Genomic DNA, 26,482 nt, shown 5'->3' with positions numbered 1-26,482 from the left:
GGAAGACCTCCACTCCGTTGGAAGGACCAAGTGGAGAAGGACCTGGCTTCGCTTGGAATATCCAATTGGCGCCACGTAGCGAAAAGAAGAAACGACTGGCGCGCGGTTGTTAACTCGGCTATAATCGCGTAAGCGGTGTCTACGCCAATTAAGAAGAAGAAGATATGTTTATAGTAAAATCCAGTTAGTCCCTTGAGGGTAAGACTTGGAGGAATTTTAGGAATATAAGGCACTTTGACTGTAATTACATCAAAAATTGGTTTCGAAACATTGATTTTTATGAAAATTTGCTAACCGATGTAACTTTTATCTGAGCTTGGCGGTAGGTGCACTTATTAACAGCCAACTCGGTTTGACTGCCTTAAAAATTTCATGTCGCTTTAAATGTATTTCCTTGCATTGGTGTTCGTTAAATTCGATTTAGGAGTTTTTAATTTACCTTTTTAATTGCTTTGATTTACGAGGCGCTCTTTTGACGTTTGTGCTCCATCTCCAATCGATTTCAGACACAAGTAAATGCCGAAAGAGTTGAGCTGCGTCGGCTTGAAGCTGCACTACTGTCGTGTCTAAGTAGATGTTTATCGACCTATGTATATACGTATACATCTGTATATGCATCAAGGGATATAATCACATACCGACAGCTCGTTCACAGTGTAGAAAGCAAAACAGTTACTTAAAGTGACCGCTGCCAATCGTCACTCAGCTGGCCACAACCAGCCAACTGCCACACACGCATGTATTAATCAATTTCGTCGTTCATTTATCACCGCCGCTACTTTTTTTCTCTCGGGATTGCACACACCTAGGTCTATATATAAAGCAATCAAATAAACATATATGACTAGGCATATGAGTGTGTGTGTGCGCTTGATTACTTGATTCATGCATCAACTTAGCGAGTTTTCGGTTGAGCGGGCTGCCCGGCTTGCTGCTGATTTCGGCCGTTTTTGTAACAAATGTCATCACATCAATTTTCGATTTGGCTGATTGTCGCATCGTCTATTTTGTGGGCGAGCAGACCTGTTTATTTTTATTGTTGTTCCTTTGTTAACGGCTCGTTTTTATTGCTTTAACTGTTGTCACGTCACATGTGAAATAGAAAATAGAACAAATATAAAAAGAGGTCAGTTATCTGCTGATTAGCTTCATGTGCGCAGTAACTTATTTTCTTAAAACTACGGTTCTCTCCACCAGCATCATAAAAGTAAAGAACAGTTATGCTTTCAGATCTTAATGTTTCAGTGCTCTCACTCTATTAAAATTTTTTTTAATCAAATTTTTTGATCCCATTGCTTACAATGTAGACCAATGCTTTCATCTGGCGGTTTCTTCTCTGCTCACATGACTGCGACTGTGATTTGTGCGATTTGTGGGCGAAGCAAAGCCTAGAAGAAGAGGTGCAGTGAGTATCTTCTCGGATGGATCAAAATTAAGAGGGAGCAGGTGGATTCTTTTATCGAGAGCTCTCCATCTACTCTAGTTTCAGGCTACCAGACTTCTGTAGCGTCTTTCAAGCGCTGATGTACTGCTCCGTAGTACAGCTTCCTTCAGAGATTTGGGCATTCACTCTGATAGCCAAGCGAGTATACTGGCCTTGAGCTTGCTGACTATTGTTCACAAATAGTAAAGGATTATTTAACCCTATAAGCAACCTCTGAAAGCATTTTCCATATCAGATTTGCATGTGTGCACTGTTACAGCGGAATCGCCGGAAAATGCAAAGCCAATTAACCTGTTTTGAAAGGCATTCTTACCCCAATTTCATCCCGTTAGAAGTGAGTTGTATATGAGAAGAGTCTTATGGACTCTAGCGCTGGACCAATTAGCCTATAGCCAGTGAGCTTGGCAGGCGATGGTCAAGAACCAGAACTTGTCCAATTGCGAAATCCTTATGGTTCAAAGTGATCTGTAAGAGGTCCTCCGAAGTATTTGCACTTAGCAAAGTCCTTTTTGTCGCTATAAGAGGAGTTCTGGAACGCTGTCCAATAGGTATACACGCGGTACTATAAATATTTTGGCGGACGCTCTTTGCCAAAGCTATAGGGATGAATACGAAATGAAATCATCTTCTCACTCTCTCCTCCATGCCACATTTTCGCCAGACTGAGTTTGAAATATCTCGAGACACACCTTTAGAGAGCCTAGAAGCCTCCTCTTAAGCTAGGTTTGCTATTAACTGCTTTAATAAATTTGTGGTAAGCTTCATCGATATATGAGATGATACAGTTTAAGGATCTTTGGGGTAACCTATAGGACAAATATTTGTACAAGTGCGATATCAACCCTAAGACTTAAACTAACATATTAATCTTATGCGAAAAATATGAATATAATCATAGTTTTTTCGAAACAGAAGGACATACGCCTCTTCAGCAGGCATATCGTTGAATACTTAAGGGTTTTTCATTTCGATGATCTATAGTACTCTCACGATCGCGCAAAGGATAGATCTAATTAAAATGGGGAGTAGAACTATGTGTAGAAGGAACAATTTCCCCTCTTAATTTTAGCGAACTTATGTGAAGAGTAAGAGGTGTTGTTCTACACTGAAGCATTCTCTCAGATTCTCGTAAAAAATTTAAGGGGTGAGCATAAATTTGTTCTTTTGGACTCATACATTTCATTGAGTTACCTAAAAGACTATGATTAGTAAATTTGATATATAGTACATATAGTACGGTTATATTTCCGTTAAAAATATATATATGTTTATATTGTAATTCTCAGTCTTTATAATAGCATTTAGTATTTGTGCCGACTCAACTGAGTTATCTCCTTCGCTTATTCCAAGTAAACTACCAATGTCCCCACCGAAACGTTTCAGCAAGTTGTTAGTATTGTTGTTGTTGTTACATTGTGGCATTTTGATTAATATACCATTATGAACAGACTAATGAGGAACCTTCAACGGTCTTCATCGCCCCTGTCAACTGGTTGCTTTGAAGACGCACACACACAACCTACGAGTCATCGTAGAGTTTCGCATAATAAATTAAAAATCAGCAAGAAGATCTGGTTTCGGCAACGCTTGTGTCATTACCGAAATATCGTTTATCGCATTCTTTGAGGTGACTCGCCACAGAACCGAACGCAATGCAAGCCACAACCCAACCAGCCCGTCAACCAGTCAGTGCCGGTGAGTCTGCCTGCTAGCTAGTCGATTGGGTAGATCGCAGTCCCGGGAGTGAGTAGTGGAATGTGGAACAAAGAGCGGTGGCATAGTGTGTGGTGGTGGCGGTGCAGTGATCGGCGAGTGTTCGCGGCAGCCGCATCACATGCAAGCATCCGTACGGAATTTTGATTAGGACTACAACATGCCCACTGAATTTTTGTTAAACGCGCGTTGGATTTTGAAAAATGTGTGTATCCTCCTGCGACCGTTGAGCTGCCTCTAGCCGGCAGCCGCATTACTGCTTTACTTGCAACGCTGCCGCGTCAATTTCATTTCGTTTTTATTCGTTGATATTCACATGTATTTGTTTGTGTGCACCGATATGCGTAAATCTTCGTCATCTCAAATGGTTTCGCTTTTTAATAAGCGGTACGGCAAAGGACCAACCATATATGTATGTATGTGTCCATTTGTATATGGTGGATTGTGCCAAGAGGCGATTTTAAATATTCCAACAATTTTCGTCCAATTAAGGTGTATGTATGGCATATGAGGCACGCACTTGCGGTATGAGAGTGAGCAGACATTCGCGTTATTGTATGTATGGCGTTTGGTCCGTATCGAGCGCTGCCAGGCTACGCAGATAAGCTCCGTATGCGATATGCTCGTTTCGGCGGCACTGGGAAGATTCTGTGTTCAGCTCTCCTGTACCGTGGCCCTGTCCGCTTGTCTGGATGGCCATATGTGTCTGTTGTGTGCGCATGCGCCATGGTATTAGCTACCGTTTTTCCGCCGCTTATCCGGCATGCTTCTTTTTTCTTGCTATTTTTTTGTTTGCTCATATTTATTTGCTAGAGAATTTATCACTAATTAAGCTGATTTTCGGTGATATGCTTTAATCATTATTCGTTTGGTATTTGTGTATTTTCAGAGGGACATCTAATTAACACAAACTGTTCGCAGGGACACTTTCAGGAAGCTTTGTGCTGCAAAATGTCTGCGGAATTGGATGTCTTCCTGGCCAGTGGCAAGAAGTAAGTTTAAATTTTAAATTTTTCTAACCTTTAAGTAATATTTTTGAGTAAGCATTAGTTATTTGGATAAGTAAATATATGTTTATATCTAGAAAATTTCAAAGGAGGGTCTTTAATATTTCATCTCAGTCCTCTGAGAGCTAAGAACTCGCGGTTATTATACTTTAACTTTTCTTTATTTTCTTACATACACGGTTTGCTCATTCAGCCGACCCTAGTTTATCTGTTTTTGGAAACCATACATAAAAATGTACCTCAACAGGTCTTAGGTGTCACTTCGGCCTTGGTATCATACTCGACTTTGTGACCGATCTCGGGTTAAAACGGCAATACGATCAGAAGGTGTTCCATAAGGAATTAAACCCAACCTCTTTATTCCCCAGTGGATAAGTATGAACCAATGATTCTGTTGTCGACAAATCCAACGGCATAATCTACATAGTCACTGACGGCTCTAAAAGTGATACAGAAACCGGAGCGGGCTTCTTCTCTATTAATCCATGGAACTTCTTCTGTAGTAACCCATGGAGCTTTTTCTAAAGTAATACAACTATGCAAATTCTGTTAGGTGCATTCCTTTGACCTGATTGTCGTACAGCGTGCTGTTGCTTTCAGGTTAATAAGGGACTTGAGTGTGGCATTGCTGTGGAATGATTGGATTTCCGATGATGATGTGGAGAGGGCAAGATATCTAGAGAGAAGGAGGCTTGTAGATGATAGGGTCAGGTGTAGGTGGCAAGATCGTTGGGACAATAGTCCTAACGGTCGAGTGACTTATGAGTACATTCGGGACGTTTGGTTTGCTGAGAGTAACCCAGACTTCAGATACATGTCTGAGTGTCGGTTTTCTGCTTGCAGGGCATGGCCTTCTGAATGCATTTTTGCATCAGAAGCACTTATCTTATAGGTCGGGTTGTTTTCGTGGGGCGGGGGTAGAGGACTGGATGCATATAATTGCAGAATGCCCGATGTACTCGAACATTGGGAATCTCTGTGGTATGGGAATTAGCTGGACTGATGGACGTTTAGATGTTAGCGGTGTGATCTCCGCTAGTCGGAATGTCGAATAGTTAGAGTCGTTTGCGCGTGAATTGTTTAGGCGAAGAACGCGTTCAACTGAGAATTCGGGTTAGCTTTTTGTGTGAATGATGTGTGCTTGTAATGCGCGTGTGGAGTCTAACCCCTGGTCACCAGTCCAGAGCAGTATGGGAGTACAACGGGTAGTAGTTTCGACTACGAGGACTAGCCTGAGACTTAATTCTGGTACCACGGGGAGCAGGAGCCCTTAGAGTTCGCTCCAATCTGCTTATGCGGACTGGCCCCTCGGGGAGTGTCGTAGTGGTTGTGGTTAAAACTCTAATGCGAGCCGAACTGACACTTCGTCAGTTGAATGTGGAGCTGCATTACATTTGGGTGCCGGACCCAAAGTACGGCAAACGTTTTAGATGAGCCTCGAACCCCACCAAAGTGGTTAGTGTGTTGATTCCACACTGCCAATTGCTAGTGAAAATGACAGCATTTTCAGAGCGCTGATCAATGCTTTGATTTAATCCGCTGTACTTTTGAGCACTGTGCGGTAAGGCTCTCATCAGCAGGCATCCATGTTATACACACCGGACGTTGTAGTAATCCATATGCAGAAGGTAGCTTCAAACGTGACTACAATTCAGTTTTTCAGGACAAAATTGTGGGGAAAACAGCAGCTGGGTACACAATTCACCAAAGCTGTCTTAGTTCATTCAGCTCCTTCAAGGGTTCTCTAGAGCAATTCCTTAGATCTTGAAACACTAGCAACACAGGACACACCACGAAGCTGCTTTGAAATACAATTGATGGTGGAAATACGAAAAAGATTCTATTTCTAGGCAAAAGTGAGCTTAGTAATATTGTAGGGGTCCTTACAGGGTGCTTACTCTAAAGATCCTACATTCAGACCCCGAAAATGGAAAGTGGATTCGGCAGAATGCACGACGGATGATGAAACTCTACAGCATTATCTATGCGGATGCTCAGATATTAACCGGATACGGCGGAATATATGTATTCCACGACTCCCATTGCATCTAGATAGCCATAGATAGGGCAGCCGGGATAAAAAAAAATCAAGTTTCTTACCAACTCCTAACTAAGTTGCTGGATAGAGCTTAATGTGGTTTTCATAAGAAAGTACAATAGGCCTACTGATGGTCTAACGTAAGTGGGGCCATCTGCGGACTGGAGCTCATGCGCCTCCCTTTCAACCAACCAAATAAATAGAACGTTTAATTAAATATGAATTGATATTTCACATAGTGGTTACATAAGATACTTATAACTCAACTTCCTAACCTCATTTAATATTAGCTTTTTATAATGTTTCCTACCAGAGTTGCACCAACCAAAAATGATTAAATTCGCATCCTCAATAAAAATGCTCCCTTTATAGTCATTTGTATGCGAACTGGGCAGATTTTCGCCTTTAATCCATTGTTTGCTTTGTGCGCGCCTACAAACAAAAGCCGTTTAAATGTTGCAGCAACAGCCTCCTAGCAGCAATTTCGCAGCTGCAATTCGCGCTATTGTGTATTGCCATGCTCAACACCAGCGGCTGGCGGTGAGTAGCTCCCCTGCGACCGGCGTAGACTACAAGGGCAACCACCACAGCAACAAAAGCAGCCACAACAACAAGTTTGTGTGCAACATTGCGGCTAAACTGTTGACCGCATCTGCATATAAAATTACCAACGCCAACATACAAATAGCGCACGAAGCCTATGAATAGATAAAGTGGCTCGAGCATCGATTGCATTGCGGCAGCGAGTGAGCAGCCCGGCAAGCACCAGAGCAACGCCAGAACAGCTGCAACGAGTGCAACAACCGACACTGGTAGTACGGATGCTGCTTGCATAATGTTGCGAAGCAAAAGAGCCGGGTGGATGAGGTGCCGCCATTGTCATTGCCGTGCTTGTTGCGCACCACGCATGCATGTACATAGTTGAGTTGCCCACCAGCGATTGCAGCGCGGTTGCAATGACGGTGGGCGGGGATGCAGTGCGGTTCATTGGCCTTGCGCTGTTGTTAGTGGCTTTGTGGTGGTGATTTGCATTTGATCGATCGCATAATTACGGGCTTAATGCACACACACACACGCACACACAGTGCTGCATACGCATGTTCGCACAGACGTGGCATGTTGCAAGTTCGCTTAGTAGTTGCTTGTGACATGTGTCACAAGTCAAAGTTCACAAGCTCGACAGTTGTTTAGTTGTTTATGAGGGGAGGGTTGGCAGGTTGGCAGCGTAGGCGGTTTGTCACTCGGCAGTGCTGCCTTAATTCATCGCAAACGCTCACCGACATTCAAACGCTTTAGGTAGTTGTGTGCAATCTGTGGTGTTTTGCTGTAGTCAGCAGTGTTGCAAGTTCGCAATCGACTTTTGAATTATGTATAGTGAAGCTCTCCCGCACACCACTTCTTTTATGCCGTCGCCTGCTTAAGACCAATTAACGCTTTCACCGGCACGTATTAATAAAAGCTGCGGTAATTCAAATTATATACTTTGTGTTGCACATAATAGCAAAGTGTTTCGTCTGTGTGTGTGCTGGTGCCAATAGAAATTTTCATCTAGTCAAGTGCGAATAAGCGGGACTCTAATGAATGCTCTACCACTTCTAAGTGGCAACCCACTCTGCCACAGTCTAGGCGGCAACACCCAGCCAGTGTCGTCGTTGCGCTTGCCACTGTTGCATGCCGTCTTCATGTGTAGAACACTCTATTTAACTGATGGAATTGATTGCAAAATTATTGCAGTTGCCAACTTTAACGAGCCCAAAGTCAATTGCCTCGGTGATTATACGCAGTGAATCTCAGCTGCACACCATTTCGCCTGCACCGTAACCTTAACAAGCCATCCATTAAATCATCATCGGCAGCATCGAGTGCCTGTTACGTAATTATGCATGCGAGAATCTTGGGTGAAGTCGAAAGACAGTTGCTCTCTGCTCCAGTCATCTATTTAGCCATAAATATTATAGGTGTGCGTGTATGCACCCTTAGTAAATGGGCTTTAAGCGCTTTCAGATTAGAAGCTGACAGTGCAATTTTACAACTCCTTTGCTTCACAGGTTAATCAGCTGAGTTGCAATTGCAGGAATTGCTGTATTTCGTTCTAACTGTATTTACTAAATATATGTTCTAAATTTAATGAATTTAAATTATTATTAGATAATTGTCAAGATTTTTATGACTTGGTTTTTCTAAAGCGTTTCTTGTTGACACTAAAATAACGCAATTTATTAACATTGCGAGAACTTAGAGAGTGGTTAATCGAATACGCTACTGTTGAATTTCCATATACTGGGCTTATGAAGTATATAGTATATATTGTGACAAAAATGCACCAGGAAGTTGGTAGGACCATCACTACATACTATGCCAAATGAGTGCGATCTGTCAATCAGTTTGTTTACAGCAGCGGTATTGAACAAAGATTTGTCTCAAATTTTGTTCATTTAAAATTCCGCGTAATCATTGTGAATATGGGAAAAGGCTTACAGTTTTTTCAGTTTATAATAACGCAAGCCTACGAGTGGTACAAGGCCTTCAAAGACGGTCGAGAAATCGGTAAAGACATGGACGACCTTCGACCTCTTCAACTGATGAAAATATTGAAAAAGTAAACACACGGTGCTTGAAAATCGTCAGGCAAGTGTTAAAGAGATAACAAGAGAGCTCCACATCTGTCGGGAATCCGTTCGAAAGATTTTGGTGGATACTTTGGGTATGAAATGCGCACTTGCTCGACTCGTCCCGATAAAGCTGAATGTTTTCAAAGAGAGTACGATTGTCACTGAATTTTAAAGCGAAAAATGCAATGAATACCATTGATCAACAGCGTTTTTGTCTTGTATCCTAACCGATATTGCCCCTCGGTGGAACCTGTTTTAGTCGATCGAAGAGATAAAACAAAATTCGCTGAAGAAGCTGAAGGCCATTCCAAAAAGTGCTTATGAAAAGTGTTTCGAGGACTGGAAAAGACGATGACGATCGTCAAATTTCTGTAAATTAACCACCGAGTACAGTTTTTAGTTTTTCCAAGTTTTGTTTTTTCAAGAAAAGGATGCGGTTCAGAGTCCTCTATGCACTCAGTACACGTCGGACAGTTCTGACTAATGTGATAATGAAATCTGTAGAGGTAGTTTTTAAATCATCCCTGTCCACTTAGTATGATGATGGAAATTCAGGTTCCCAAGATGGTCAGTATCAGTATGTGAGTCCACCGACTTTGGCTGAGGATTGTCACTGCAGCTGCCACATGTTGATGCTCTTGTTCAACTCCTCTGTCTTTATCGATACTGTTTTTAGGCGCTTATAACCAAAATTGGACTTTCATCCTAAGACTATAGTTGATATATAGATGATTCGTATTTCAGAAGGCCAATGGACTGTGCTTATTGATCTTGTCTAGGATTTGATGTCCAAAGCGTGGATCATTCTGGAGCCGCATACAATATTACTGAATGCATTAATTTTATAATTAATCTTAGTTAGCCTTAGTTTGCCAACATTCTATTTGATTTTTCTAAGATTCCATCCAATTGTGGCTGTGAAGTATTTCACACTCCCCTATTGTGCTTATGAGTAAAACTCCTGCTTCGTGTTCAGTCAGTTCCAAGCTCACAGAAAAAAACCAATTGAGTAGACTATTTACACACTCTCTGCAATTGTTTCTTAAGACATTTTTAGACACTGCTACTACTATAACACGTCACATCTGTTGATTGCTATCTTCTTAGCACCCCGTCATATAAGACGTTCCATGAAAGCGGCCTAAAACTGACCCTTATGGTATTTCATTCGAGATAGAGAGCTCTTGGTGCCTTCGTCAGTAAAATCTCTCTTCTGTTTTTAAAATAGCTCATTATAATATTTATGAGGTTTTTATGGGCGTGTATTTCATCCAGAGCTTTGATTACTTTTCCTAGTCTGGCAATTGAGAATTTTGCTTCATAAAGCCATTTTGTCTTTCCGTCAGCTTCCTATTTTGCTAACTCCCAGTGGCTTCTTATTATGCTCTTGTACACTTGATCGGAAAAATCATTCTTCTTCAATTCTTTTTTTATTCAAGCGTTATAAGTTTTAGCGAACATACGAGCATTCGAGGTTATAGCTTCCTACAGAGCTCTGTTGGGTACGCCATCTATTCTAGGAACTTAGTTGTTTTCGATTTGTTTTGCTTCCGTGAACAACGAATGTGACTCTGCAGCTTTGTTGCATCGCTTGCCTTAAGAAATCCAATAGTGCTTCGGAAATAATGTTTCAACGACCTTTTCCTTAAGCTTTGCGTTGAATCTTCATTCACATTTTAAAGCGTGTTTCATTTCGAGGTTCCCTAAATTTTTTAAGAAATGTCTCGAAAACTTCAAATTGAATGGTGAATGTTTATTAACATTCATAAGAACATACTATGGCATTTATTTCTTGAAAATTATCTCTTCCAAATGTTGGCCGCGGCTACGTCCATCCATTTGAGTCCAGTTTTCGTTGACTCGTTGGAGCATTTCCAAGGCCTGCATCGAAAAGGCTTTAGACTTTACATATCCCTACAGGAAAAAGTCTAACGGTGTGTTATATATTTCCAATCGACCAAACTAAAACGTAAAATTGTCGGCTGACCAAAGTGTTCTCTCAATAAATCCATTGATTGATGCGATGTGTGGAAAGTGGCGCATTCTTGTTGAAACCAAATGTCACCGAGATGACGAGCTTCAATTTCAGGCATCAATTAGTTGGTTATCATTGCGCTATATGCGTTTTTTAAAGAATAGAAACTGTTTTCACATCTTCATGGAAATAATTCCACATGAAATCGATTAGAGCAATTTCGTTCACAAACAATTCAAACAACTCAGTTTGAGTAAAAGACCCCAATAACTAGTAAGAAAATCGCTTCAAATTTAAACTTGAAGATTACAATATGATTGTTGGTCAAACTTGTCGTATCTACTTGACGTGGAAAGCATTGAAGAAATGAGCTCTTTATTGTACTACTTAAACATCGATTCTGCTCTATGCTATAAAATAAAGCCAGAAAATTGTTTAGTCTGCCATAAGTAGACATAGAATTGATGTTGAGAAAAAAATTTGTAGAAATTGCAAAAACCGAGGTAAGACCAAATCTCTTATTAGTTTTTGAACTCGGAGTTTCAGTAGAAAAACGAGAAATTTTTTTGATAATCTTTAGAAGTATCACTCTGGGTTCTTTTAGTTTAGTTCAACGTTGCCACTGATTGCGTAATACAAATAACACATTTGCTTTTGCGAAGGAACAGAGTGTAAGTACGTAAACCATAGAGCACACACATTGACGATCACCCTGACGGAAAATGTTCTAGTTGCGTGCTGAATTTGTAGCTTTTACTCACAAAAGTATGTTTCTACTTTAAACTAAGGGAGTGTGAGTTCATTTCAAAACACTTTAAGCGTTGATGGACAATTGATGTTCGTTTCACCATACTCACTTGCAATTAAGCATAGCAAGAATACAGCAAGTTGATTGGGAACCCGAGAATTTTAGTTATAACATTTCCTACAGTGTATTTGCTTTGCAGAACGTTAGTCTAAATGTGGCTATGCAAATTGTTTGCAACTGCAGTCGAGTACCACAATATTGCTGTGGTGTCTAGTACATGCATTGCCCAATCTTATTGCAACGTATCCAATAATTTCGAGCAATGCAGATTTGCGAAACTCTTTGTATAAACACGAGTACATGCCAACATATTAAAAAGAATGTACGCAAGCATTCGAGCATGTGAGCACTTTGTGGCAGCTGTTACTGCCCAGTTTAGCTGCAACAACGTTGCATTTGCATATAAAAGTGCACATAAGCGCAAGTAAATGCTTAAGCATATAAGTTGGCATATTGCTTGTTGTTGCTTCACGTGTTGCCTGCAAGCAGTGCACGTGACCAACATTTTACAAAATGAGAAGTTTCTACACCGCACCGCAGCGCACCCCCTTGCCCATTTAGTATGACGCGCCAACAAAGCACGAAGGAGTTGACTGTCGTTGGAGTTCCGCTTTGCAAGAAAGAATTGTTTATTGTTGCTTTTGTGGCAGCTTGGCTGAGAGATTGATTTACTGATTTGCCGGTATTTATGTTCGAGTTATGACTTTCAGTTGGGGCACAAGCAACCGAATCTATTGGTACGGTGTTACCAAAGTAAACACTGCTTTGCGAGTTAGCAGCTGAGCTATTAAGTTAAGACTTTCATAACGCAGATTGGATCTGATAAAATCAGCATATTTATTTATTACTTTTTTAATTTTGCCCGCAGTCGATTTCATTGATGTTGTTGCAACAGCTTAAAACCACACCTATTTGTATGTATATACGGCAGCCTTTATTTATTACTTTGGTTGTGAGATCAGAACTGGTGCAGCCAGTCGAGAACCTTGGCCGCTTGTAGTGCAATAAATTAATTTTGCACATTGCGAAATAGTTCGCTTTAATAACGAAACAATTAAAAAATAGCTAAACGGCAGTGCAGCTGCTGTAGATACTTAATACAAATATGTCCACTGAGTAAAAATATAGTTTGTTACTTGGAAGTCAGTGTGATGTTGCGGCGAAAAAAAATTTGCATACAAAAGTACCAAAGTACTCAAGGTAGGAATGTTTTTGTTATCTCGCTTACTCTTCTAATGTGCCGTTGTTGTTGTAGTGAGGTATGGTGCCGACTTGTCAGTCCTTGGACGGATAAAAAATCCAGATCGGTTTCGATTACCTATACCCGTTCTTGGGAACGGCCTCTTCTACTCTCGCTCAGTTTGCCTGAAATAAGCGTTCAATATTTTTCCAAACCAAAAGTTCCTACATTTACCTAAAACCATTGCAATTATCGCTGGTATCTAAGAGTTCTTAAGATATATGTCACAAACTTCAGAATCATCTCCAAATTCTTCTGTTATTAGTTCATTCACTCGGTAACCATATTCATTGTAGCGAAAAGATATTTTTTTCGACTTCGTATAACACTGAACCACATTAATTTTGGCGCCTTAGATAGACTTGATTTTGGGTATATTTTATGAGCAATCAGCTGACGTCTAGTAGCAGCGGTAAAGTTAATACTACCTACATTACCAACTACATATATTCATAGAGTTACATGAAATCAAAATTTTTTGTTCTAAGCCAGTCAGTAAGAGCTAGAACAATACCCTATTTCATAGCAGTGTTTGATTTCGCCAGGATGTTTGTAACACCCAAAAAGGCAACGTCGAAAATCTTATAAAGTATATTCTATATATACATATGTAAGTAATCAGCGAGAGGAGCTGAGTCGATTTAGCCAAACTCGTCTGTATATACGTGAACTAGTAACTCAGTGTTTGAGATATCACTCTGAAATTTTGCACATGGTCTACTCTTTCCTGCAGTCTTCTCTTTCTGTCAGCTCCATCTTGCGTGCGTGTGTCGCCACCAGTGACCAGTTAGTATTCATGTTTTTATCATGTTCCTACAGTCCTTTTCAATCGAGTGGCAATCGGAATTTTGTATACATTCGATCTACCGTTTTGCACATGACCTTTGCAGTGAGCTCGTTCCATCGGTTTAGATTTTCTTTACCATTCTTCTGTCCATATCGTCATCTATGTAGATCTTGATCACGTTTTCGGATGTTAGCCGTATAATTTTCTTGGCAATCTCGTCCACTATTTCGTTGCCCTCTATGCCTTTGTGGCCTGGCACCCAGTAAAAGTGAAGTTGATTGCTCTGGCAACTCAAGACACTTCTGGCCGATTAGCGATACGAGGTTACTGTCTTGATTGCTGCTTGGCTGTCTACGTAGACGTTGATTCTGGAATTGCCTGCACATGTGCGACTTTCGCAATAGCAAAGACCTCAGCTTGAAATAAACTGCAGTGGTCCGGCAACTTAAAAGGTTGCCGTATGCCTTACTCTGGACAGTATATTCCCACACCAACTCCATCGTCCATTTTCAAGCCATGCATATAGATGCTTAGATTATTGCGCGTAGCTAACATATGCCAGTCATCTTTTACTAGGTTTGCTATGAACCTTCTTTCCCAGATGAATAGTGGGATCATGTGGTCGATGTTGCCCAAACGCCATAATCCACCGAGCCATGCCCGAAGGTTTAATATGTAAATTCTCCTGCGATTGCGCAGTTTTCAACAAAGAGATTTATATGTTCCAGGTTTAATACTAGTTCAAGAGGCGCCGTTGAAGTTGACCTTAAAGCCCTCGTTACGCACAGCGCAACGAGTCTCTGAACTCTTTCCATTGGCTTCCGGTAGGTGGATTTCCGTACGCCTCCCCACCATACTACGGCATCGTAAAGCAGAATTAGTCTATCAATAGCTTTGTAGCACCAGTGAATGAGAGAGGGAGATACGTATATAAAGTATTGCTAGCTTTTCTCAGTATTTCTTCCAGGACAGCGGTTTGCTGTCCAAGACTACCCCAAGGTACTTGCTGCGGTCTTTGAGAAAGAGTTGTGTCTCATTTATCGAAGGGAACCGCCACAGCGGAATTTTGTGCTTTCTGGTGAATACAATTAGATCCGTTTTCTCCGAGTTCACCTCAGAGCCGCTTGCGACACCTAATTTCGAACTCAATTGAGAGTGAAGGTTTTAATACTCCTAATGGTCTGTAGATACCCACGCGTTATTAAAATGGCAATGTCGTTCGCATATGCTACTGTCTTAGGGGCCTTGGCTTCCAAAGCTGTGAGAAGGTATTAGAAAATCAGCTTTTGCACAATTGTTCTAAAATTTTGCGAATCATTTCTCTCTGTGTAGTTGATTTCAATCGCAAGCTCTGCTATGCATGCAATATATGAAAGAACAGTTACTAGCTGATTTATCTGCAAAGCCAAACGTTGTTGCTTTTTGCATTGCAAACTGTGCCCGGCCACCAGCGCAACATGAATAAAATGCAAAATCAAACAACAAACCAAACAACAACATGCAACAACACCAACACCAACAGCTTGCACCATTTTAAATGAGCGATTGATTAGCGTTTGCTGAAGGACGCGATCGATGAATTTCATTGCACTTTGGGTGCGCAGTTTTTCGTTTTGTTGCACTCTTTTCCCGATTAGTGTAGCGCCGACTGCGGACTGCGCTTTTGCACTGGGTGTTGGCCCATTAAACTGGCCAAAGCGTGACTACAACTTTCACTCTAACTATGGCCGACACTCGAGTTGCGACCGAGGTTGGCCAGCTGTCAGCGTTGAACTCGAGCGAGTGCGGTTGCTCACTATGACTGTGGGTTATATTTTTTCTCGTTGGCGACTTCGTTCGTTTTTTGCGATTGCATGTTTCGCTGGCTGGCTGGTTGTCGCCGCTGCTGGTGTGGCATGTCTAATGCTGAACGACAACAGCGATAAATCCGCTTGTGCCGTAATTGGAGTTGAATCGACAGTTCGACTGTGGCGCGCCTGGCCAGCTCGACAGCAGCGTCAATGCCTCAGTGGCGGGGACAAGAGTGCGGCGTTGAAGGTGTGTAAAACTCGAAGCAAAAAAGCAGCTGAGACTAATTGGAAAAGGAATAGTAAAGTCACAAGAAAAAAAAAAACTAGTAATCACAAACATACAAATGCCCAGGTGTCACTTGAATTGCTCCAGTGTCGACAGTGGACTCAGCGCTCTGACTCGGTTACAGTTCAGTTGGAAAACAAGCGGCAGCAAGCAGCAGGCCTTTTGCTGGCGGACAATTGCTTAAGAGCGGTTGTCGCCCAATCGCCACTTCTGTCGGCTGTCTGCTCACCTATGCGGCATTCTATATGTGCTAAAACGGTGCTTGATAGGCGTGTGTGTGTGTGTTTGATTGTTGTTGACTACTCGTACTCGCACAAGTATTTTTTCTTCTTTGTTGCAATTTGGTTATTGTTTTCGGTTAGCTTTGCTATGCGGTTGACATGTTTTTTGGGCTCAGTTCGTGCCTTTGGCACTTTGGCACCCCAAAATGTTCGACAAGAATTCCCGTTTCTCTTAAATTGATTGTGTTGTGATTTCAGTAGAAATTCCTGTGGCTTAGATTGAGCTTGGGCTACACATTAGTGCGCCAAAATATGTGCCAAGTGGGCCTACTTGGTTGCACAATTACATGCGAGTATGTCGCAGGAAATACTTAACATCAGAGTTACCGCAAATGGTTCAATACTGATGACTTTTTTAACATACATGGAATTATCTCTATATTTTTGAGAGAGAGAGAGAGAGAGAGAGAATACTAGAAAAATCGATCATCATTCTTTAAGGGTTTCGAAACTGTAGAAATAAACCTTACTTATGCCATAAGTTCTGTTACAAGTTCCGGTCGATATAAAAACGAAACTATAATACATCTTTTGATAAAGTTGATTTTATTTAATAGGACATACTTATATCAGATGTACAATGAGCAAAATTTTTTTCAAAATAGTCACCTTTTGCTCTCACACAAGCCCTCAAACGATTCGGTCATTGTTCAACACGCACAGTTTCTATTGGTATTGAAGGGTGCTATTCCAACCAACAATTTTTTGGAACACTCCAAATTTCCATGCGGTATTCGACAGGTCATGCTCACTAACTCTGATGACAAACTGTAGTCCAATGGTTTCAAATCTGGACTCTCAGACAACCAATAATTTGCATGCTCTGAAACCAGGAATATTGTTTTTTAAGACGCTGCTGAGTATGCTGGAGCATATTATTGCTGGAAGACTCAATGATCTTCATGGAAGAGAGGGTTACTTAACTGGTTTATCGAGTCTCCTAAAGCATTCTGCTGATGTACTTTTGCCCCGGTTTTAACCCCTTTTTCACAGAACTGAAGAGATGTAACATTTTTACAAAATACTTCCCACCAAACCATAACAAATAAATGAGACCACGTTAAACTCTCGAAATACCATTTTTTGCGTCTTTAAAAATGTTACGCGTCGATTTTGTCGGTTTGGTCATTAAAAACTTCTACAAGAAGACCTGTGTATAATTTCAAGATCAGTTGAGTAGTTTGCGATAAATCTGGACAACCGAGCTTGGAGACTTCGAGGAAAATGCATTTTAAGTTGTAAAGGACTATTTGTAATAGCTGACCACGAACTATTCAAGACTATATCTCCGAAGCTAATACTCGGATAAATAAAAAATAAAATAAATACTATTTAGGACAACATTCTAGAAAGGTTATTGGAATTAAATAAATAATAAAAATAATCGGTTTTGATGCCGTGGAACCCAAAACCGCTTAAAATAATCACCGTTTCGTTAGCTTCACACTCCAATCGTAATAAGCTAAAGCGAAAACTTAACTGATTTTTATAAAGTGTGATCAATTACAAGGTTCCCTTCTTTTTTTAATGAAAAAATAAAGAAACATCAAATTTAAGGGGAACTTTTTATTATCATTCGAAAGAACATTTTTTGGCATTTATTTATTGAAGATTATCTCCTTCCAATGTTGACCGTGGCTACGTCTCAGACGATGACTCGTTCCAGTATTTTGTATTTGTTTCTGAATCGAAGCAGGATTGTTCGCACCGTCTTTACATTTTACATAACGCCACAGGAAAAGTATAACGGTGTTGCCAATGACCGGCCCAAAACGTGAAATTACCTTCTCACTAAAGTGTTCTCTCAATAAATCCATTGATTTGTAGGATGTGGCGACGTTTTGTTGAATTCGAATGTTGCCGAGATTACGAACTTCAATTTCAGGCATCAAATAGTCGCCATTGATGATTAGTTCCTCACTTTTCCATGTTTACATACCCGTTGAGCTAGAAATGGATATCATCGCTGAATAAAATTTGGCTCGAAAACGTCGGATCTTCTTGGAACATTTCGAGAGACCATAGAGCAAAGCGACGAGCGGCTTCAGAACTTACATGAGCTGTATTTTTTACGTTTTCAACTTAAGATCTCCATAGTCCTCGTTTACAGTCTCAGCTACGGCTGGTCGTGGTCTGTTCGGTCGAATACCATCTAATACGCTCAGTAGGCCGATTATGTTGAGCAAAATTCTGTATTTTGAATTTGAATAAAAGGGAAGCACGATATTCACAATCTTCGTATGTGTTATTCGGCATTAATAATTTCTTATCCATATATCGTTAATCTCAGCTTTTATTTATCTCACTTTTACCTTCTCTGATCGCTGACTGCCATTAAAAGAACACTGAAGATAACAGCGTTTAGTGATTTTATTTAAATAATTGTGAGTAAATTTAACTATCTTTTTTGACTCGTTTGCCCTTGAGGCTTCTATGATATTAATTCTTGTTAGCTTGCAGCTGTGCCAGAAGCCAAATCTATAGCTTTCCGTCAGAAATATGAAAAAAATGCTTGGACTTTTGCATGTAAGTTGACGAAAACAATAAACAAGTCGATATAAAGAGAACAAAATGCCAAACAAAAGCGCATTGCTCCACACAAAGCATATACATACATACGTTTTATAACAAGTTTCGTAAGCATCACCTTTGAAAATAATAATTTCATGGCAAATTATTGCATTAGTTTACATTTGAGAACGGCACGGCAGCCAAGCGCAACGGTGGTGTCTACGAGGAAGCGCAGCGCAGTGGTCACTCGAGCGGTCATAAATGCATACCCACATATGTATGTATGTGTATATATGTATGTTGGTATATGTATATATGAATAGAAGTTGCACTTAATGCATCGCGCCACATTTTGTACATATATTTCGCGGTAATTTACGGGTCTGTGCATTCTTCTGTATACCGGTATGAATATTCTCAATCGGCATGGAATTGTATTTGCAGCCGTGACCGTTCTTGACTTTGCTCTGGCGATTTGCACTATGGCGACTTTTTCTCTGCTTAGCATATAACCATTGTAGATATATGTATGTGTTGCGAATGCGCTTCAAGTCACGGCTGAGGTCAATCGAAAAAAATGACGAAAGTACGTGCAGGAGAAATGCTCAAAGTGAAAATATTGCAGGAAATATTTGATATATATAAATATATATATGTATATGAATCGACTGCAATTGTATATTGCTAAACCACCGCTATTTTAAGGGTCGACTGAGGAAAATTCTCATCAAATAAGAGGTTCTAAGATGTAGTGTTACCACCAGATAATCGTAGGTGGCTCAAAAACCTATGGAACTATCCACTTGTAGGCTTGTAATAATGATTATAAATACATAAAGAGGCCTTAGGCATATCGCTGATTTGTTGGCTTTTAAAAATTTGCTTAATTGTGTTATTTCTACTTTTGCTATTGATCCGGGATATTTCAAAGTATGAGATCCGAGGTGCTTTTGCCTTGATATCTAACTTATATTCTTCCAAAAAGCTGATGCAGCTAAGATGTTCATTTTTAGTTCATAAATTCCGATCGAACAGTGTCCAACCATTGAAAGGTGGGCCTTGGAGTTAGCTTAGGCCCAACACGCCAGCAATGAACCACAAGAAGCCAAGGGAGCTCCTCCCTGTTCCCATTCCACAGTTATTGAGACTGAAGTACCTTTCCTATCCAGTATCTGTTGCAGCTGGTATCATTCTTACCTCATGAATTCCGATCGAACAGTGTTTAGTAAGGACTCAGCCGTTGAAAGGTGGACCTTAATGAGAGCGAAGAGTTCACTAGGCCTCGTACGATTTACCCTAGGCCAGAAGGCACTATCTACTAAACAGCTGTTGGTAGTTCAACATAGCTTGCTGAGACCCAACATTAGAGTAGTGAACCACAAGAAGCCAAGGGAGCTCCTCCCTGTTCCCATTCCACAGTTATTGAGACTGAAGTACCTTTCTCCTTTCCGCTCATCCAGCCCATAAGTCGAACAATTTCTCCACCGACAAGTCTTTCCCTACAGAACCTCCCTCTAAAATACATTTAGGTCCAGCGCCTGTCACCAAACAAAAATTCCGTACAATGGTTTTATAAAGACAAAAACTTCCTTCGATAAGAGCTCCCCCCTTTTACCAATGGCTCCCCTGGAGCTATACACCGTGTGTTTATCGTGGGTACCAGAGTCACCCCACGGTGCTCAAGTGGTCAGCGGATCATTTTCAGTACAAATGGCAGTGTGGAATGGACAAACTAACCACATTGGTAGTGTTCGAGGCCCATCTAAAGCCTCTGCCGTACTTTGGGTTCTGCACGCGGTTACAATGCCACTTCATTTTCAGGTTTAGTGTCAGTTCTTTCCACATTCGGGTTTTAAGCCGCTACACAATTCAATTACTCTTTCTTCAATGTTGGATTTCCATAAGAGCTTCCTGTCTCAGATGAGTCCTCGGTGCTTAACTCTGTCAGCAGACCGAAGACACGTTCACTTCATTGCTAGTAGAGGCGCTTCCGGGATTTTGTATTCCCTAGTGCATAAAACCAATTCGGTCATGCTAAAATTTATGGTAAGGTCGTTTTCAACAGCCCAGTTGCTTACGATGCTAAGTCACCACTGAGCTAGCTCAGAAACAACATTCAAAAATTGTGTCTCAAAAAAAGAGTTATGTCGTCCGCGAAGACTAAAACCCGACAACCAACTCTCTCAAGGTTTTCGAGAGGATAAACAGCAATCATGATTCAGGAAAGTGGCAAGAGAACTCTATCTTGTGGGAAGCCCCTACTCACATTCTGTTGTGCCCGCGCAATACGCCATTTCGACATGATCGTTCTTTCGGAAGAGGATCAATCTGTGACACTACAAACAATTTAAGTTTGGACCTACTGAGGAAAAATATAAGTTAGGTTAGATTAGATGGCTGATCAAAAATCGCACGTAGATCAATATAACCGCATGAGATATTGAGATATCACTTTTTCATTAGAAATAACCGTTCGTTAGTAAAAGCGGCCGCTTTATTTTGAGATCATAGTTCTGTTTATGATTTCTCCATAATTGTAGACATCATTAATTAATATGATTAAAATAAGTAAAGTTGTGGCAATCACAAGCAGCTTTAGCCTTGATCTTCGTAAAGCTTCATGTGTCCTGACTCTCGCATATAAAAGTGTATGTGTTTCTACATAAATTCGTTTTAAGCACTCAATTGCGATGGAGTTACGCCGTTGAACCCCATTTCCCCTAACAACAACCACTTAAGCACAGATTTTATGTTTTTCAATTACGGCAAATGCCAACCGGAAGAGGCGGTCATCAAATCAAGCAACACCACCACCACCAGTTGCCAAGCAAGTAAGTGAGTGCATTTCCATCAACTTCATCAGCTCCAACGTTTTCATTTCGATCTTGATTGCGGCGACAACGTCGCTGTCGCTGCCGCTGCTGCAGCTGGTAGTCTATGCCCGGTGCTCCAATTCTTAGTGCCGATGCGTGAGAATCAAACAGCAATCAACAGACGCAAAAACACAAACTTCAACAAAAAAACAACAAAAGTTACGCCTCGCGGCTACGCTGGTAGTGTCGCACAGCGAGAAAAAGAAACGCTTCATAAAATGTGAATGCCATCACAACGCCACAGTCACAGGTACAGTCGTCCGCTGTCGCCGTCAGCAACACCATCGTCAATGTGGCGCAGCAGCCATCTATTGTGGCTGGTGGCAAATGTGGTCGTCAGTGGTGTGGTTTAGTGCGCTTGGTTGCTTCATATGCTACTGCTGCTGCTGCTGGAATGCCGCTGCGGTCGGTTGGCCGTGTGATGCAGAAAGAGGGGCAAAAAATCAGCAGTGTGAGAGGGAAACGTGTGGTGAGAGAGGGAGACTTAATGCTGGCTGCCGACGGAAGGCATAAAATTGTAATTAGTGCTGTGTGCAATTCGCTTGCCGTACTTTGCTATTGTAACGGTGCCAGCCAGCAATCAGCAGTTGCGACAGGCAAATTAATATGTGCAACAAATAATTCTGCACTGGCCGGAATGCGCAGGACACTGTGTGGCATGCAATGCCGCGCAATGCAACGCTAGAACGGTAATCAAACGCCGCAATTAGTTGCCGCAAGCGCAGGACAGAATGGCGCTACAAATAGCGCGCCTTCAGCGTTCGTTTCGAAGAGACTCGCTGACTTAAAGTCGTTGACAATTTGCTATTAGTTCGCGGCGCTTCATCGGACACGCAACACGGCAATAAGAGTACGTATAATTTGTATTTGCAACTTGAGGAATCGCATGCGTGTTAGCCAGCCTTTGAGTGGGTGTGTGTGTGTCTGTATGTGCGCGCAATTGTCGACAGCCGGTGCACCTAATATGAGCTTAAGGAATTAGCTCATGAACTGGCTTGTGGTAGCCGGAATTAGAGTCGCCGCTGTACACATGCCACCAAACAGCAACAGCACATTTACAGAAGAGAAATCGAAATGGAGCAAGAGCCGCAAAACAAGTGTGCGGGTAACTCACAAACTCACTCTTCTTGCCAGTCTTCCTTTCCTGGCATCGCACCAAAGCAAAGTGTGGGCCTGGTAGCGGTTGCGCAGTTGTTGACCGCCAGTAGCCGCTGCAACGTTAAGCATTGTTGTTATTGCAGTTGTGACGGCAAGTGTGCCCAGCCGTACGCCAAGTGCCAAACAAGTGCAAGCATCTTGGAAAGCCACAAGCACAGGAGCCTGGCACCGCAAACTAGTACTCATGTCCATATGTAGAGCGAGTTGTGAGTCTTGTAGCTGGCTGTTGCACGCTCTACTACTAAGGTTGTGGCAGGTGTAATCTGGTTTTTGTTATTGCTATGTTTGTTTTTATTTTTTTTTTTGTTTCCTTCGGTGGCATCAAGTGGCATTCAACCTAAGTCGCGCTTAAAAGTCTGTGGGCACCCGTCCCTATGCACTCGAGGACTTCACCTTCCTTAAGCCTCGGGCAAGCAGCCTTTGTTCAAGTAGCAGTAACAACAAGTGAGTGCCACAGCAAGTACGGCGAGAAAAAGAGGTTAATTAGCTGGTACGTAGCCGGTAATTACGTCGTGTTGCAATAAGAGCATAGCTGCAGCAACAGCAGTGGCAGCAATTGAACGCCGCCTTTCCAGGCTCAGCTGGGAGTTACGACTATTGCCGTATTTTCCTTCACACTGCAGCTGTTAGCATTGACTGACTGATGCCGTAACTCCTGCTGACGCTCGACCAACGCCAAGTGCCAAGTGCTTGCTGCTAGTTACATATGTGGTATGCATACATGTTACCGGAGTCTTGTAACTGCAGGGCGAAATTCTCCAACATACTCGGTTGTGCAAATTGCATTCAATCTGAAAGACGAAGTACAAGGAAATAAGTGACATTAAAGCTTGGCCAAGGCATGTACTTAAAATATTAATTTCATCAATTACAGTCAACTTTCAGCAAAATGGCATAATAACTGGTAGCACTCGCTTGACGGATCTATAAAATTGATTTATGGAGAGTATCATAACCAAATAGTTGAAGAAATGTTATTATACGCATACTCGCAACATGTTGCTACAAAGTAAAATACTTTAGTTTTGTTCACCCTAATGTTTTTGCCATTGGAGCGGACATCCTATTGCCCGACGAGCGTCGGGGGCCAATGGGTTGCCGGATGAGCTATTCAAACACGGCTTCTTTGTAGAATATGGTCGGACGAAAGCATGCACAACGATTGGAATTTAAGTGTGTTCTGACAAACCACAAAAAGGCAGACCCCTCAATTTGCGCCAACTTCTGAAAGATTAAATTCCACCGTCAACAAACTGATTAGACTTTATCAGTGGGGCTTTAGACCTGGAAAATCAATAACTGAACAGATATTCACCATACGCCAAATCTTGGAAAAGATGCGTGAAAAGAGAATCGATCTCGATTTCAAAGCCGCTGTTGACAGCACAATAAGGAGCTGCCTTTATGCCGCGATGTCTGAATTTGGTATCCCCGCAAAACTAATACGGCTGTGTAAACTGACGTTGAGCAGCACCAAAAGCTCCGTCCGGATCAAGAAGGACCTCGCCGAGCCTTTCGATACCAAACGAGGATTTAGACAAGGCGACTCCCTTTCGCGCGACTTCTTCAAACAACTGCTGGACGAAATAATTCGAGCTGCAGTGCAAAATAGTGGAGGTATCATCTTCTAAAAGAGTGTAGAGTGGCATCATAATCGCGCCGTGAGTTCTGCTTTCTTCAGACTGGATAAGAAGGCAAAGTAAATGGGTCTGCTAGTGAACGAGAGCAAGACAATATATCTCCTGTCATCGAACAAGCTGGTGAACACATACCAAACTCTACAAGTCAGTCAACATCCCCGTCCTTCTACGTGGCGCAGAGACATGGACGATGAAAACATTTGATAAGTCGGAGCTCCGAGTTTTCCAGAGAAAGGTTCTATGGTCTTTGTGGTTCTTTACGGATTGGCAACGGCGATTATCGCAGTTGATGAAACGATAAGCTGTAGCAATAATATGATGACATTGACATAGTTCAGCAAATTAAGAGAAGGAGCTATCTATGATGGCTAGGTCATGTCATCCGAATGGATGAAAACACAGTACCCGCCGGAGGAAGCAGAGGATGAGGAAACTTTCCACTGCATTTGAAAAGCCCATGTGGAGGAAGACTATTCGGCAGATAGCCTTAACTGGTCTTTTATAGGGTGCTGACAATGATGGTCAGACGAACTGTTCTCGGATGAAAACCTGATCTTATGACTTGCGACTTTTGTGTACGAATGTCATTTGCGGTATGCCAAACGAGTTCCACTGTGCGAAGACATGCATTCAAAAAAATTGTACCTTGAAACTCAGAGAAGAAATGCTTACGAAATTTGGTTCGTGCGTATAGTTCAGTCTGGGTTAAGAGATCCTTATATGGGTCTTCAGATAGATCCCTATGCATGGCAGTGAAGACCAAGCGCAACTGCTATGCTAAAAAAAAATACACACAAAAGATGTTTATGAAAAGTCATACAAATAGAAATTATTTATACATCTTTTAAAGTAAAACTCAAATCTACGCACACATCCATATAATGCTCATTACTATGTGTGCATGCGAATAGCCCACACTAATGTACACAGGTAAATATATGCATGACTTCTAGTTTGGGTTATGGCACGTTTTCAAGCCGGAAAATAAACAACCAATGCAAATGTTATACAACAATTGACATCCGCGCCAGCACAATCGACAAGACCCCGTTGACAATGAATCAAATGTGCGCCAGACAATTAAAGCACGGCCTGCGTGGCCACACACATGTGAATAATAATATAAATATGGGTAATGATTTCATTGTTAGGAACTTTCATAATACACAGCACCCTGTATATACATTGAAACAGAGCATATATACATATCTTATACACAACCACACATACATGTGCACATGAAGTATTATTGCATACAAATACATTTCGAAGTGAAATTATGTGTTTTTGTTCAACTTGTCCGCAGCACGTTTGCCTAATTGATGACATATTCAACTACGCTGTGAATTATTTTCATTCAGACAACCAGCTGCTGTGTTGTTACACTAACAGCTTTTGTATGCGTTGAGCTGCATTGAGCACGTACCGCTGACAAAGCTCGCCTGCGCCTATACATGCTCAGTGGCACAATGCCTGGTACCTTGCGGAGGAAGAAGCGGTTATCCGGAGCTCATTGTGAGGTCACAATACAATTGGACAATTACATTTGTATTATCAAGTTCGCATATTTTTATCATTAGCTCGTTCCAAATATTATGGCGCTTGGTTATAATATATACCTTGAAAAGGGTATATTAAGTTTGCGATGATATTTTTAACACTCACAAAGAGGCATCACAATGTATGTATGTACATATAGATACACATAGAAATATATAAATGTTCATCATGACGGGCTGAGTCGGTTTAGCCTTGCCCATATGTATATACGCGAGCTTGTCTCTCAGTTTTTAAGACTTCGATTCGAAATTTTTCACACTTTCTTCTTATGTCAAAAACCTGCTCATTTGTTGGAACTGCTCATATCGGATCACTATATTCTATAGCTGTCATACAAAGTGAACGATCGAAATCAGAAGCTTTTTATTTGACAAGATATCTTATCGAAATTTTACATGGATTATTTTCCAATCCAATAATAAAATCTCTGGAGAAATCGTTTAGATCGGACCACCTTATCATATAGTTGCCACACAAACTGAATGATCAAAGCAAAGTCCTTGTATGGAAACCTTTTTTATTTGACGAAATATTGTATCTTCTTGACAATAAAATCTTCCAAGATTGTGCATGCAGCTGCCATACAGACTGACCGATCAAAATGTGGTCTCTGTATGCAATTTTTTTTTGTTTGATAAGATATCTTCTTGAAATTAAACATGGTTTATTGTCCAAAGCAACGGTATAATTTTCGAAACAAAATTCCAGTTCGGACATCTGTAGCATATAGCTGCCATTTGAACTGACCCATCAAAATCA

At 41.3% G+C, this 26,482-nt stretch overlaps 1 protein-coding gene across 2 annotated transcripts in view; it reads left to right on the top strand.

Moving 5' to 3' along the window:
* Positions 1 to 26,482, top strand: part of LOC105221842 (fringe glycosyltransferase) — a 133,371-nt gene that overhangs the window by 86,544 nt on the left and 20,345 nt on the right. For both annotated transcript variants that reach the window (XM_011198972.4, XM_011198971.4), the window contains exon 4: positions 4,047 to 4,149. In XM_011198972.4, coding sequence (XP_011197274.1) covers positions 4,047 to 4,149 — 103 coding nt within the window. The remainder of the gene's footprint in view (positions 1 to 4,046; positions 4,150 to 26,482) is intronic.

The sequence above is a fragment of the Bactrocera dorsalis genome, chromosome 5, assembly GCF_023373825.1.
Source record: "Bactrocera dorsalis isolate Fly_Bdor chromosome 5, ASM2337382v1, whole genome shotgun sequence".
NCBI classification, from domain to species: domain Eukaryota; kingdom Metazoa; phylum Arthropoda; class Insecta; order Diptera; family Tephritidae; genus Bactrocera; species Bactrocera dorsalis.
Note: the sequence above shows the minus strand (reverse complement) of the source record. Positions and strands in the feature narration are given on the sequence as shown.